General features: G+C 51.1%; 1 protein-coding gene across 5 annotated transcripts in view; it reads right to left on the reverse strand.

The window, feature by feature from the left end:
- Positions 1-58: 58 nt before the first annotated feature.
- ZFYVE27 (zinc finger, FYVE domain containing 27) overlaps positions 59-14,338 on the reverse strand; it is a 21,259-nt gene continuing 6,979 nt past the window's right edge. The window contains exons 5-13 of one of the 5 annotated variants that reach the window (XM_012654512.1): positions 11,362-11,457; positions 10,110-10,222; positions 9,227-9,366; positions 8,560-8,631; positions 7,125-7,145; positions 6,821-6,965; positions 3,046-3,092; positions 2,626-2,707; positions 59-1,631 (exon numbers count right to left, since the gene is read on the reverse strand). In XM_012654512.1, the coding sequence (XP_012509966.1) occupies positions 1,567-1,631; positions 2,626-2,707; positions 3,046-3,092; positions 6,821-6,965; positions 7,125-7,145; positions 8,560-8,631; positions 9,227-9,366; positions 10,110-10,222; positions 11,362-11,457 (781 nt within the window). In that variant the 3' untranslated portion in view covers positions 59-1,566. Of the gene's footprint in view, positions 1,632-2,233; positions 2,427-2,625; positions 2,708-3,045; positions 3,093-6,820; positions 6,966-7,124; positions 7,146-8,559; positions 8,647-9,226; positions 9,367-10,109; positions 10,223-11,361; positions 11,458-14,338 lie in introns of those variants that run through there. The other 4 variants (XM_012654510.1, XM_012654511.1, XM_012654514.1 and 1 more) reach the window with 4 other exon arrangements.

Below are 14,338 nucleotides of genomic sequence, written 5' to 3' on the forward strand. Positions count from 1 at the left end.
TCCTCCAGGCTCAGGGAGAACGTCAGCGCAAGGACAAGACAAAAACATAAGCAGCTTGAGGCCTTTTTATTGACAATCCTCCATATACACAGAGATCATTTTAGCTCCTCTCCAGTGTAAATAAAGCACAGGATACTTAACTCTCATCTCGTAACAGGACAAAGGGGGTAGACCAAGGCCCACCTGGTTCCCCAGGGACTGCCACCTCCACGGGCCTAGGGTGAGTCCCTGGCTGCCGAGCCCAAGCTAAACTGCTTGGCCTGGCGAGAAAGCTGGCCTGGCATGGGTTCCTTGTCTCCCCAACCTGCCTCCTCGGGTCCCTACTCCTCGGGTATAGAAACGTCTCAGCCACCTCTGGTTGTGGGCTCCAGGCAGCCCATGACCCCAGACCCTCAGTGAGAGAGGCCCCCATTCCTTTCATCCCATTCCCTGTGCTACGTGTTCCCAGGAACCGTGCAATAAATAAATAAATACTTCAAAAGGCAGGGCAGCTCCAGGGCAGAGAGGGGTGCCTGAGCCAGCTCATGGCTTAGGGAGAGACACCGAGAGCCCCTAAGAATCCAGAAGTGAACATGAAATTGTTGGAGAGTGGATGGGACCCCAAGTGGCCTTATGCCCTCACTGAGCTCCAGGGAACAGCTCTGGGATCCAGAACCCAGCCCATCAAGACCTGACACTTCCCAGGCCCCCAAGGGTCCAGGGCTTCAGGACCTCTGCTCTGCTCGCCAGGCCTCAGGCTCCCTGGACGAGGGGCAGGGGAAGGGAGACAGAATGCTGGCCGGGGAAGGGCTGCCCAGACTCTGGGCAGGAGGAGCAGGAGTGACCTGAGTACCCTGCAGCTGCTCCAGTGGAGCTGGGGACACCAAGGCATCATGCGGGCTGAGATCTGCAAGTTAAGGTCTCTGCAAGGTGGGGGGCTAAGGCCCTTCGAGCTGTTGGGGTTTCTCCATGCTTTGCTCCACTCAACACTGAAGGACTCGGCCAGCCCTTCTGTACACATTCTCCTCAGGGGGAACTTGGGAACACCAACCCTGTTTCTGGAAGCACTCCTGGTCTGGTTAGCCCTGGCCACGCCCTCTGATGGGGAAATGATCCTGGTACATGAAGGAACATTCAAGCAGAAGAGTTGGGGCCTGGTCCAATACCCTGAAAGGGAAGAACTCTTTTCCCAACCTCAGGTATCCTAGAATTCCCAAGGGTGGCCACGCTGGCCCTGATCATCAGAGCCCAGCTGATCTGGCCTAGCTCGCTGCTGCCCTCTAGTGGATACTCCCTGCGCAGCCCTGAGTCCACTCACTTGGCCCAGGGCAGAGCAGGGTCCACACCCCAAGCCCTCCAGGGGCTCCTCTCCCCTCAGGGTTGGACAGCAGCCATTGTCGGCCACCCGCAGGAGTGGGGAACAGCTCCAGAACCCAGCTGGAGGCAGTGAGGGAAGGAAGGGGAAGCCTACCTAGCATTCAGGCCACATTTGCCCAGCACACACCACAGGGGGCCAGGGCTGGGGAGAGTGGGGGGTCTACTGCTGGCCCCAGGGTCTGGTGCCCAGTTGGACACTGGCCTCTCTTCTCACTTGCTCAAGGTCTGGTTACACGAGGCGCACACAAACACAGTCTCTCTCTGGGCTTCGGGGGCTGAAAAGAAGGAAGAACTCGGTGAATGCCCCAGCTACTAGAGCCACCCTCCCAGAGCCTGACACAGACCACCCACCACTCAGCCTATGCCCTCCCTGACCCAGCTCACTAATCTGCCTGCAGAGACTCCTCTTTCCAAGGGAACAAGGGACTCTGGGGGTGACAACACCAATAGCAGGCCTCTCCCAGGTGTACTATGTATTACACATAATTTTGGCACCAAAATACCAGAGGGAAATTTCCCAAAATGTTTAACGGCAGTTATCTTTGGGTGGGGAGATTACAGGATTGTTCCTCTCTTCCTCCTTCTTCTGTACAGTCATTTCCAAATTTTCTAGTTAATTAGCATGTGTTACTTGCATATCAGAAGGGAAAAAAATTTGGTTTAATGTTATAACACAAAACAGTAGGTGAAATGCGATCACGTTTTTCAAGAACACACATGTGCATTTACCCAGCAAACATGCTGGCAAACGGGCAGGGTCCACACCCAGCCATCCTCTCTGGGAGGGAGCACAAATATTTTTCTTCCTCTTGTTTATCTGTATTTTTTGTTTTATTTAAGATGAATATATACAGCTTTTATAAAAGGAAAAGAAGATTTTTTTGTTAGAAGTGTTAATAAGGTAATGAAAAAAAGATTCAAATTCAGGATGCTGGTTTCCTCTGGGAAGGCAGGAGCGGCACTGGGAAGCCTCGGTGGTATTGCTGATGCACTTGTTTTTTAACTTTAGTGAAATGGTCACAGGCATTTAGTTTTCACACTTCGTAATTCACAGGTACATCGTATCTGTCCTTTTGCATGTATCAAATGTTTCCGGGTTTGGTTTGTTGAAGCAGGTGGAGAAAATGTCACCGCAGGCCTCGGACCACAATCCCAAGGTCCCTTGACCTCTCGCTGATGCCCTCATTCCTCCCCTATGATGGGGCATCCCCTGGGGGGGACCCATCCAAACCCTCCCACCACCCTGCCACCAACGCCTGCCCCACTCACCTGTGGCCCCCATGGAGGACTTGGGCACCTTGAAGGAGCAGCACCGAGAGCAGAAGCTATTTCCACAGTTACTGCAACTCCGCTGCAGACAAGAGCCAAAGTCAGATGTGTCCCCCACCCCCAGGCACCTGGAGCCCTCCGCACCTCCCTCCTTTCACCAACTGATCCCACCCAAGGAAACTGGGACTAAGGAGCCGCCCGAGTACAGCAGGAGTGAGAGCAAATGGAACACCCACGGGAAGGCAGGTGAAGGCGTGGGCATAAGGGCAGCGGAGGACACACTCACTTTAGCAAACCACGGACACCAGGCCCAGTGTCACCCAAGGAGTCACACTTCATCAATGACTCCCCTCAACTCCCCCACAAGCCAATGGTCACAAGCACACTGTCCCCAGCAAACACACCCTCAAAGACACTTACCCTCTTCTTCAGCACTGAGAAGGTGGCAGAGCAGCCCGTACAGTTCCCTAAGAAACAGAGGTGGCAGCTCAGCCTTGTCCCAGCCTAGGCCTCTCAACCCTCACCTGCTCGTGACTCTTCTAAGTGGGGACACTCAGGACACCAGCAAGACTCCCTGGCTAGGCACAGTGAGCAAGGGAGCAACATCCAGATTCTCAACCAGGAGGAGGGACTCAAACTAAGGAGGAGAGACTGAGGGCCTGGAATCACAGCCGCCAGTCCCCGCACCGCCCCCCGCCTCCGGGGCAGAGCGGCCCACCTGCAGATTCAGCAGGAGTGGAAGAACATACAGCAGAATCCACGCCCGGAAACCCAGCTAAGCCAGCGGGGCCTGACCATAGGCATCCTCAAAAGAAACCTAACGTCTCGACCCCTTCCAAAGTGTCCTTGCAAATACCCCACCCACAGAGTAAAGACAGATATGCTCCTAAAAACCAAAACTCCTGCTTTCTGTCCTCTGAAGATTCCAGGAGGGAAGCTCAGAAGAACCAGGCACATTCCAAAAGGACACAAAGGGCGCATGCTCTGGCACCGTGCGCGCTGGGTGGCTTGGGGGAACACAGCCGAGGGAGATCTTCCCTGCACTACCAGAGACGACAAGATGACAAAACTTCAGACCATGGCAGGGGGGCAACTGCAGCTTAGAAAATGGCTGGGAGGAGGCAAGAGGGTGTAAGGAGAGATGAAAGATGAGGAAGGAGGAGGTTTCTGGGACATGAAGCCCAAAGGCCTGCTGTGATCTGGCCAGAGCAACTGCTGTGCCTCCCAGGTCACCTGTCTGGCCAGGCATGGAGCACCAGGCCTCACCTTCACACAAAGGCCCCAAAGCTTTACTGACAGCTACATGTGGTCTCCTCCTCTGCCCAGCCCAAATCACCGGCAGCTCTTGCTAAAGGAGACTCCCTGGGTTCAAGGAAAGAAAGACCCCAGCTAGAGCCAGGAGAAACCTGAGGCCAAGGTGCTTGAGGTAAATGCCCGTTGCTATCAGGCAGCTAGTGGCCCAGGCAGAGGAAAGGAGAGAGAGGCGCATAGCCCTTGCTGCTGCTGGTGCCAAACTGGACACTGGCTGCCCAGACTCTGTCCCCACACTAAGAATCTGGGGAAGCAGCCTGCGCGGCCTCTCCTTAGCAAGGCGGGGGCAGAGGAATAGATAGGTGAAAGGAGCTGCTCAAAGACTCATACTCTGGCCCGCGTCTAGGGATTCCTCTAACCGGATGGAGTGCCGGGGCCAAGTACCCGAGGGCAGCCACGCGGTCTGGTGAAGCAGCAGTGCACCCACACACAGACCCGGGGCCAGGGAGGGCTGTGGGAGCTGACACCAGCTCAGCCGGGCAATGGATTCTTCCAACACCCACCAGCCCTTTCTGCCCCCGATCTCAGCAACGGTCTCGACTCACCCAGCCTGACTCACCACACAGTGATGCCATGGAGACAGTGAGGGCGCTAAGTCCCCACGGGGCCTCCCCACCAGGACTCTCCCACTTGGAGGCCTCAGAGAAGCTCCTGTACAGCCCGTCCTCACTCTTCCCATGCCCCCCAACCCCACAGTCCACTGGCATCCAGAATGGAATAGCCCCTGCTACGGCCCCCCCAAATTCCTGTGGTGAATTCTAACACCTACGTGATGGTATTAGGAGGTGGGGCCTTTGGGAAGTGATTAGGTCATGCGGGCAGTGCCCTCATGAATGGGATTCATGCCCTTATAAAAGAGGCCCCAGAGAATTTCCTTGTCCCCTCCACCATGGGGGGACACAGCAAGAAGACACCATCTATAAACAAGGAAGTGAGCCCTCACCAGAACCCAAACATGCTGACACCCTGATCTCGGACTTCCAGCCTCCAGAACTGCAGGAAATAGATTCCTGTTGTTCAAAAGCCACCCAGTTTAGTGTATTTTGTTAGAGCAGTGAACAGACTAAGCCTCCAAAGCAGCTCACCTCGGCCTGGCTTGTGGGACCCAGACCGGGAGCAGAGGCCACAAGAGCAGCTGCTGCACCTGCCCTCACAGCACAGAGCCCGAGGACTCTCAGGGAACGGAGAACAGCAATCCTGAAGGGCGAGGAGCCGGGAGAAGCTTAGAAAAACAAGCGTTTTCTGCCCTTGCCATCCTCGAGGGAGCCCAAAAAGCCTGGCAGGGATTATCTAAGCCAAATACCAAATACAGAAACAGGACACACATGAAACAAGGGACTTCAGACATCAGGGCAAAGGAAAGTTGGAGAGGGAAGAGGATGAAGTAGAAAGAACACAGGAGCCAAAGCAGAGGGCCTGGATTTGAGCCACAGCTCTAGTATTTACTGGCTCAAGTCTTTAGGCAAATCACTCTCTTTACCTCAGGTTACTCATCTGTGAAATGGGAACATCTAAGTGCCTTAAACTTAAATGTCATATATATGAACAAATTATTTTCTGGACCAAGAGTAATACTTCTTGTGGAGTGTTACTAGGGACTTCTGGAACCTGCTCCAAGTCCTTAAGAATTGCCTGCTCCTGTCCCATCTCCCACGAGGAGGAAATGAGAACACGTATGTGGAAGTGCGCTAACACAGAGTGCCCTATGGAAGTCAGTGATCTGCATAATAAAAGAAAGGGATCGTGAATGACAGGGGACAGTCCCACAGTGAAGGAAATAGCCAGACCTCTAATCCTGAAGAAACAACTGCCCTGCTTGCTGCAGGGGCAGGAAGGTAAGCCCCTGGAGGCCCTGGGTCAAATTCCTCAAGATAAACCCAGGGGCTTCTCCCAGGACACAGACCCCAGAACTCACTCCACACCAGAACAGATGGTACTGCCAGCTACCCTGCTCCTGTCAGCTGACAGCGGCAGAAGCAAGGCCCTTCCTCAGGACCGTGGTGGCCCCGGGTCACCAGCTATGCTGGGTTTCCACCATCATCTCCTCTGGCTCTGCTCCCAGCGCTCCTAATCCGAGCCAGGTTTCCGAGCTGTGCTAATAGTCAAGTCCCCCCTTCTCCGAAGCTGCCTTCCTGGACCACCCCACTAACCCCAGTACAAAGGAGTGGCCAATCTACAAACTTAGCTGGGGAGATGTGACCTCAGGGCTCTACTGTGCCCAGAAGATGATACTGTTTACTTCAACTTGCTTCCCGCTGGATCAGGAAGACCAAGACAGGCTCCTAGGAACCCACAGCGTGGGCCAGGGTCTCCCATATTAACTGCACCCACTTACTAAGCACTATGAGCCAGCCAGGCACCGTGCTAGCCCTTCGTAACCACTGTAGCGTTTGAGACCGGTAACACCCTACAAAGAAAGAACTATCATCCACCCTTTACAGAAGGGGAAACTGAGGCACGGGGCTGTGGCATAACTTGCTTAAGGACACCCAGTTGAGCTAGGATTTGCACCAGGCACTGAGACTTCACTCCATTCTTAGCCATTTAGCTGCACTTCTGAGGTTCTGTCAGCCTCAGGATTATAGCTCCCTATAGTCCTGGGCTGGTGTTTCCCAAACTAAGGTCCTTGTCTTCCTGCAAGCTGACGTTTAACAAGGCAGAGGGAAAAGAAAGAACCCACACTCAGTCCTTCAACAGACCTGCTGCGCATGTGCTAATTTCCCTGGGTCCCGTGGATATAATTCTACAACCCACTCTTGTTACGAGTCAGCACCCACAGTTCTAAGACCACCCCTGTGGCCGGGGTCCCCCCACCGCCCCTTCAGCCCCTCCCAGCCACTGCTCCCTCTCTCCACCCAGCCCCATCCCTCTTCCCTGGCCGTACCAAAGTTGTTGGTGGGGTAACGCTTGCGAAGCCGCTCCGTGAGCCGAGACACCTTGCTGCGCAGCACCTCATTCTTGCTCAGGAACCCGTTGTCTTGCAGGGCCAGCTCGTCCTCTGCAGGGCACGGGGCACCCTCCTCATCCTCCTGTGGGAACAGCTCCGTCCAGTCCCGCCCAGCTCTTGGCAAGGCTCCAGGACCTGCGTGCGGAGGCACCTGGCACAGCAGACCCCACGAGGTGTGGCCACAGCTGGCTCAGCCGCCCCCCACCCAGCCCCTGCCCACCTCAGCACCGCTGCTACTCACCAGCACCACCAAGTGGGTCTCCTGCCTCCCGAGGTGCAGGGGAGAAGGAGAGAAAAGAGAGAGAGAGATAGCAAGAAGAAAGAAGCTGCTGGGAGGGGCCTCCAGGCAGAAGGAAACACAGGGGTGCTGCTCTGAGCTCTGCATACTGCCCACAGCGTGATGTGAACAGATGCCCCCCATAAGAAGATCCCAGTGACTAAACTTGGAGAAAGGTGGGGACTCCTGCTTTTCAAACTGGGTGAAATTAATTTAGTGGGTCATTATTTGAATAAAACAGAACAGAGTAGGAAAGAAAATAACCCTTACTATATATTTTCAGGAAACTTTTGTGTACTTAAGTTTTACATATTTTATAGATAATAAGTGTGAACTGGGTCAAGATGCAAAATGTGTTCCTTACTGTGGTCATGAAAAAAATGCTTGAAAGCCCCTGGGATACAAACCCTCCCTCACCAAGGTTCACAGTCTACAGTCACGTGTCAGAATCTTGGCGCAACCTTTCAGCAGCTGAAAATTCAAATGCCTGCACGGCCTAGGCTGACGTGGGAGTGAAGCGGGCGAGGTGTCAATCACAAGCCTGCTGAAAATCCATAAGACTCTCCTTTCTTACATCTCAATTTCCTGTTTTACAAAGAGATGTAAACAAAGAAAAACTATTTCCTACTTTAAGAAAAATAATAATGCAAATGTTAATGGCAACCGCCATTTGGCCTCAGTGACGGGGATGACAGGTGGTGTTGGGGACCACGTGTAACCACAGCAAGTGACCTGTCTAAAGGGGACAGTTGCCCCTCAGCTACACTGACTGCTGTAGACTCAGGGATACCAGAGAAACTGGAAATCTAGAGTTCTAACTAAAATCTCTCCCCATGTCTAAACACTGGCTCAAAAAATTATTTTGAAACTTTGTATGCCAAATAAAACACTCCTGCTAACAGTTTGTATCCCTGTCCTAAAATCAACAAGGCTAACATTTAACTTCCCCCGACCTAGCACTTGGCCATGCAACCACTTTCTCCAACATCCCCTCCCAGCCCCACAAAGGGACATCTTCCAGAACTCATTCTGCAGAAGAGCAGAGACCAGAGCAGTGACCTCCTCCAAATCTGCCTTGCCTACACCAAAGTCACCAAGCCCCTGCTTTCCAGCAAAGGCAAGAAATCATCCAATTCCCTCAACAAGGCATTTCCGAAAGGCTACCATAGCCAGTCCTGCCCTGGGCACCCAGGACAGATGGCTGGCCCAGAAACAGGACAGGGGAGGGTTCAGTGGCATCCTTTCAACCTGTGAGTTCAGCTCAGAGCAAGCTTTGGCTTCCCACTTGGATGTAAGAGAATAAGCAAATATTAATGAAACAAATTTAAAAAAAACATAGCTCTAAGACCACCCAGCTTCTGAGCTGGTCAACAGAGGGTGCTGGGGAAGGGCCACCCACCTCAATCGCATCTTTAAACTCCTCATCTGGCTCAGCCTCTTCGGCCTCCTCCACGCTGCCTGGCGTGAGGTCCTGGGAAGAGAGACTCTATGATGGAAGGAGAAAGATAGCAGCCCGGGCAGAGGGCCGCCTCCCTGAGCCAGCATCCAGGCTTCCCAAAACACCAGGAGGTGGCATGACTGCAAGAAAGAAGGAAGTCACGGGAAAGAGAGCAACCTCCAATGCTGCAAGGACAGGGAGGGGAACAAGACCATGACTGGACCTGTGGTGGCCAGTGGTTAAAGGCACGGGCTCTAGAACACTAGGGCGGGGGGCCTGAGACCCATCCCCACCACCCACTAGCCGTGAGACCTTGGCCAGCCACTCTGCGCCTCAGCCTTCCCTTCTGCAAATGGGAAGAATCGCGCTCTCGGAAATAACCTACAGTCCATGGTGTTAATATCAAGAAAGTACTTGGAACAGCATCTGACACAGAGTAAGCATTCCATAAGCACCGAGCGGCTATTTTTATTACAATTATTGTTATTAAGCACTTCAGAGGGGACCAGGCCTGGGATGAAGCAGAAACTACGACAGGCCAGCCCAGGAGCCAGGTATGAACAAGCTGGTCCCAGGGGGCCCACCACCTGCCCACAGCAGGCTCTGCCCTGAGGTTGGGGGCACTCACCTCCGTGGGCGTGAGGGCAGGCGTGCTGTCCAGCACAACACCCTTCCCCGCACCATCCGGCGGCAGTGGGCTCTCGAAGGCATCCTCCTCCTGCTTGGGGTTCCGGCGCCGCTGCAGAGATGCCCTGTACTCAGACACCACTACCAGGGCAAGGAGAATGGGGTGGGAGGCAGAAGAGACGCTATGAGTGGCACTTTAAGGGCACCCACTTTCACGGCTGGCTGGCCTCTTCCTCCAGCACCCCAGCTTCTGCTGCAGGAAAGAGTCACCCTCCTAACTCTGAGCAAGTCACCTTACCTAAGCCTCATAAACAAAACAGATACCACCACCTGTCCCCCATTGCCAGCGAAAATAAATGTAGTAAGTGCTCCACAAATTATGACTTCTGTATTAATCACCCTACCACAGGAAGAAAACAAATACAGCAATCACCCACACATACGCACGGGCCCAGGCCTCTGTGACTCAGAGTCTCGCCACACTGCCTCAGTACTTTAGAAGCCAAAAGACAGAAGGGTACTCTGGGATCACACAGAGATGTGGCAGCAACCCCCGGTGGCTGCAGCCTGGGGGACAGGCATCAGCTTTAGGAAAACATCCCTACCTGATCTCCCAGGTCCTATCATATAAGCAGTGATGCATTCACCTTGGGAAGGGAGTGGGGACCACTACCGTAACAGCGCCCCCTGATGAGACATCAGCTTTATCTAACAACTCAGAGATGCAGAACGCATAAGACAGCCTCGGAGGGAGGACCCCACTGTGGTGTGGCCCCCTCATAGAAGGCACAGCAAACAGATGCAGAGACAGAGGAGCTGGGGAGCCTAATCTCACCCCCAGAGCCAGCCTGGGCCCCACCTCCGTCAGCCTCCTCAGGGCTTACCTCGGAAAAACTCCACATTCCCCAGAAAGAGCGTGCTGTTTAAAAGGGCAAGGACCCAGCAGAGTGGCAGCAGATACAGCATGCAAACTGTGCCCAGGAGAGCCCCATAGAACCTGGATGACAGAGAGGAACCACAAGATTAGGAACTCACAACATCCAAAAGAAACAGGTTTGGAGCACACCCACATACCCGAGGTCCAGGTAAGAAATAGCTCTGGGCACACTTAACAAACCAGCCAGACATGCTAATCACTGCTAATCAAACCAGTGGAAAGTAGTGACCAGGAAAGACTGGGAACTACCCACAAGTTTCTGGTTGCTGAGAGTGACATGGTGAGGCTGCAGCAGTGTCTGAGGCTGGGGATACATAAACTGGTTCAACCGCCATTACTCCCCAGGGGACAGACTCTGCAGTCTAGAATAAGACAGACTGGCACTGGAATCCAGCTCTGCCTCTTCTCATCCTGAGAAGTCTCTTGGTTCCCTGGGCGTTGCTTCCCTCATACATGAAGTGGGTCTGAGCAGCGCCTACCTAACAGTGACCACGAAGAGTGAGGGAATACACAGGGAGAGACGGGCACAGTGCTGGACACAGGGGAAGACTCAGTAAATATTAGTTATCATTATTCATGCACAAGAGCCTCAAAAACATTCATTCCATTTGATGCAGTAGTTTCATCCTTGAATTTATTCTAAGAAAACATTTTCAAAAGATTAAAGCTAAATCTACGAAAATGTTCACCACACGGGTAGCAATGAAAAGTAGAAATTGACTATATAACAGAATGGGTCTATAAATTATAATATATTCGCCATCTACATTAATCTGGTCTTAAAAATAATTCCAAAGGCTGTGCAGCAACAAAGAAAACCATTTATGACATAACAATAAGGGGCGAAAAAAAAGAAAAATCTAACATACACTATGAAGCTATATAGCTATAAAGTATATGCATATGACAAACTCTAAAAGGCAAGCCAAACATGAGATCAGCTGCTAGTTCCTGGTGGTGGATTACATGGTAAGTTATTTTTCTATGATTACAATATTTTTACCACACATAAAGGAAAGTACCTAAACAAAGGCAGTGCACTAGAGTCCACAGCCTGTGTGCAGATCTGCACACAAGAGCCCAGGAGGTGCTCTTCCCCTGGAGTAGGGGGGGCGAAGGCCCTCTCAGGAAGCTGGCTGTGCTCAAGTTCAAGCTGCAAATTCCTACAGGGCAGCAGCGAGAGGTAAGGGGCCACTCACTGTGAGGACACGACGGGGTTCTCCCAGTGCAGCACACGGTAGGCCGCTTCGCAGGTGCAGCACAGGCGGCTCAGGAAGGCCTCCAGCTGGATCAAGCTGCAGACACAGGGGCTTCAGTGAGTGGGCAGGCCCTGCCTCACCCGCCCACAGGGAAGGACCGAAGCCCTGGGGATGCAGAGCCTGGGAATCTCTTCAAACACACTGGAAGGGTCTAGAGAACATGGGAGAAAAGAGCCTGGCCGAGCCACCCCAGGTACATTTCAGTCCCCTTTTCAGGGGCCCTTGCTGAGGTGGAAACAGGTTCCTGCTTTGTTCTCTTCCTAGCTGCTGATGTAGGGCAGGCTACTTAACTTTTCCAGGGATGCAGTTTCCTCATCTATAAAAGGAGGATCAGAGTACCCACTTTATAGGTACACAGCAGCTATATGAGGACAAATGGCAGGACGTAAATCAATGTTTCTTTACCTGAGAGGTGACAGACTTCCTTAGGGAGTTGTTTTTTTTTTAAACATGGATGTACCCAGAAGCCATGACTACATCCTGCACCCAGATCTGAGTTTCTGAAGGACTCCCTGGAGAAAAGGCTGATTCTAGGGCCAGGGCAGGAAACTATAAGATGAATTGAACATCCTGCTGTAACATAAACATCCTGCTGTATCATAAAGTAAGGAAGCACTCAAAAATGATGGGGGCTGGACACAGTGGTGCATGCCTGTAGTCCCAGCTACTCAGGAGGTCAAGGCAGGAGGATCACCTGAGCCCAGGAGTCCAAGACCAGCCTGGGTAATAGCAAGACCCCATCTTTACAAAAATTTTTTAAAAATTAGCTGACCATGGTGGTGCATACCTAATGTCTCAGCTACTCAGAAGGCTGAGGCAGGAGGATTGCTTGAGCCCAAGAGTTTGAGGTTGCAATGAACTATGATAACACCACTGCACTCTAGCCCAGGCAACAGAGCAAGATCCTACCTCAAAAAAAAAAAAAAAGAAAGAAAATCAGCTTTGCAACCATTGTAGTGATAAACGGATTAAGGCAAGACCCATCAACGGATTTTAAAGCAGTGGGTGAAAGTTCGATAAGAAACAAGATATTCACACAGTCTCAATGTATCTCCCCTCAAGTTACTATGATGGAAGAATAAAATGATAATTTACAGTGTAGAAACATTCACCATGTGATCAGAGTTAATAATTCCTGACATCATGTGTCTCCTGCTATGGACACACTAACAATGACCATTCCCTGTCATATTCCTGCCAAAAATGCACAACCTGAATCTTTTGTTTTGTTTTGTTTTGAGACAGAGTCTCACTCTGTTGCCTGGGCTAGAGTGCCATGGCGTCAGCCTAGCTCACAGCAACGTCAAACTCCTGGGCTCAAGCGATTCTCCTGTCTCAGCCTCCCGAGTAGCTGGGACTACAGGTATGTGCCACCATGCCTGGCTAATTTTTTTATATATATATATATTTTTTTTTTTTAGTTGTCCAGCTAATTTCTTTCTATTTTTTTAGTAGAGATGGGGTCTCGAACTCCTGAGCTCAAACAATCCGCCCGCCTCGGCCTCCCAGAGTGCTAGGATTACTGGCGTGAGCCACCACGCCCGGCCACAACCTGAATCTAATCACAAGGAACCAAATAATCCAAAACTGAGGGAGATTCTAAAAAATAGAGAAACAAATGAGGAATTGCTCTGGGTTAAAGGAAACTAAAGAGACAATAAAAACTATTAAATAAATGTAATATATGATCCTGGACTAGATCCTAGATCAGGGGAAATTGATACAAAGAACTTGATTAACACAGGGTAAAATGAACTACATATTACAAACTGTGTTAGCTATGAACTGTATCAGATAACAGTACTAATACTAATGTTATCAATGTTAAATTTCCTAATTTTGATTACAGTACTGTGGATATATAAGAAAATGCCCTTGGTCTTGGGAAATACATGCTGAAGTATTCATGGTAAACAGGCATAATGTGTGCTACTTTCAAATGGTTCAAAAGAAAATAATGTGTATACGTAGAGAGACAGATGAAGCCAATGTAGCAAAATTTCAATAACTGCTCTATCTGGGTGAAGGTTATATGGGAGTTCTTCATATTATTCTTGCACCTCTTCTGTAAGTTTAAAATTACTTCAAAGTAAAAAAGTCTTTTAAAAAACCAGATATCCAGGCCCTGCTCCAGATAACTGACTCAGAATTTCTGAGGCAAGGTCCAGGGATCTTTTTATAACTTTTCTTACCCCTGCTATATGTCAAGAGACAACATACAGCCCGGTCCAGGGAAGAGATCAGTAAATGCCCACTGCCACTGAAGCTGTTACAGTTAATTATTCAACCGTCTTCAAATGCTTGCCCAAAAGTACCAGCTCTCTCATCGTTAGGAAGTTTCTCCACAGTGATAACGGACTATGCTTACTGAACACTTCCTGGGTACCAGACACTAGTTCAATCTTCACACCCACCCTACGAGTAAGCCCTATCATCATCCCATTTAACAGGTGAGGAACCCGAGGCACAGGGGCGCTGAGCGATTTGCCCGACATTACACAGCAAGTAAACAGAAGAGCCAGGATCGGAACCAGGCAGTGGCTCATGCATGCGTGTGCTTAGTCAAGACCCTAAACCATCTCTCTAGTGGAAAGAACACAAACTGTGAAATCAGCTAGGTCTGGATTCTCATCCCAGCTTGGCCACTTTCTAGCTGTGTAAGGAAGCCCTTTTCTGCATCCATAAATGGAGGACAGTAATGGGAGCTACCTCCCAGAATCGTTAAAAACACCACATAAAATAACATCTGTGGGCAGGGCGTGGTGGCTCACGTCTGTAATCCTAGCACTCTGGGAGGCCAAGGCGGGCGGATTGTTCGAGCTGAGGAGTTCGAAACCAGCCTCAGCAAGAGCGAGACCCCGTCTCTACTAAAAATAGAAAGAAATTAATCGGACAACTAAAAATATATAGAAAAAAA

This window comes from Propithecus coquereli, unplaced genomic scaffold (assembly GCF_000956105.1).
Source record: "Propithecus coquereli isolate 6110/MARCELLA unplaced genomic scaffold, Pcoq_1.0 Scaffold440, whole genome shotgun sequence".
Lineage (NCBI taxonomy): Eukaryota > Metazoa > Chordata > Mammalia > Primates > Indriidae > Propithecus > Propithecus coquereli.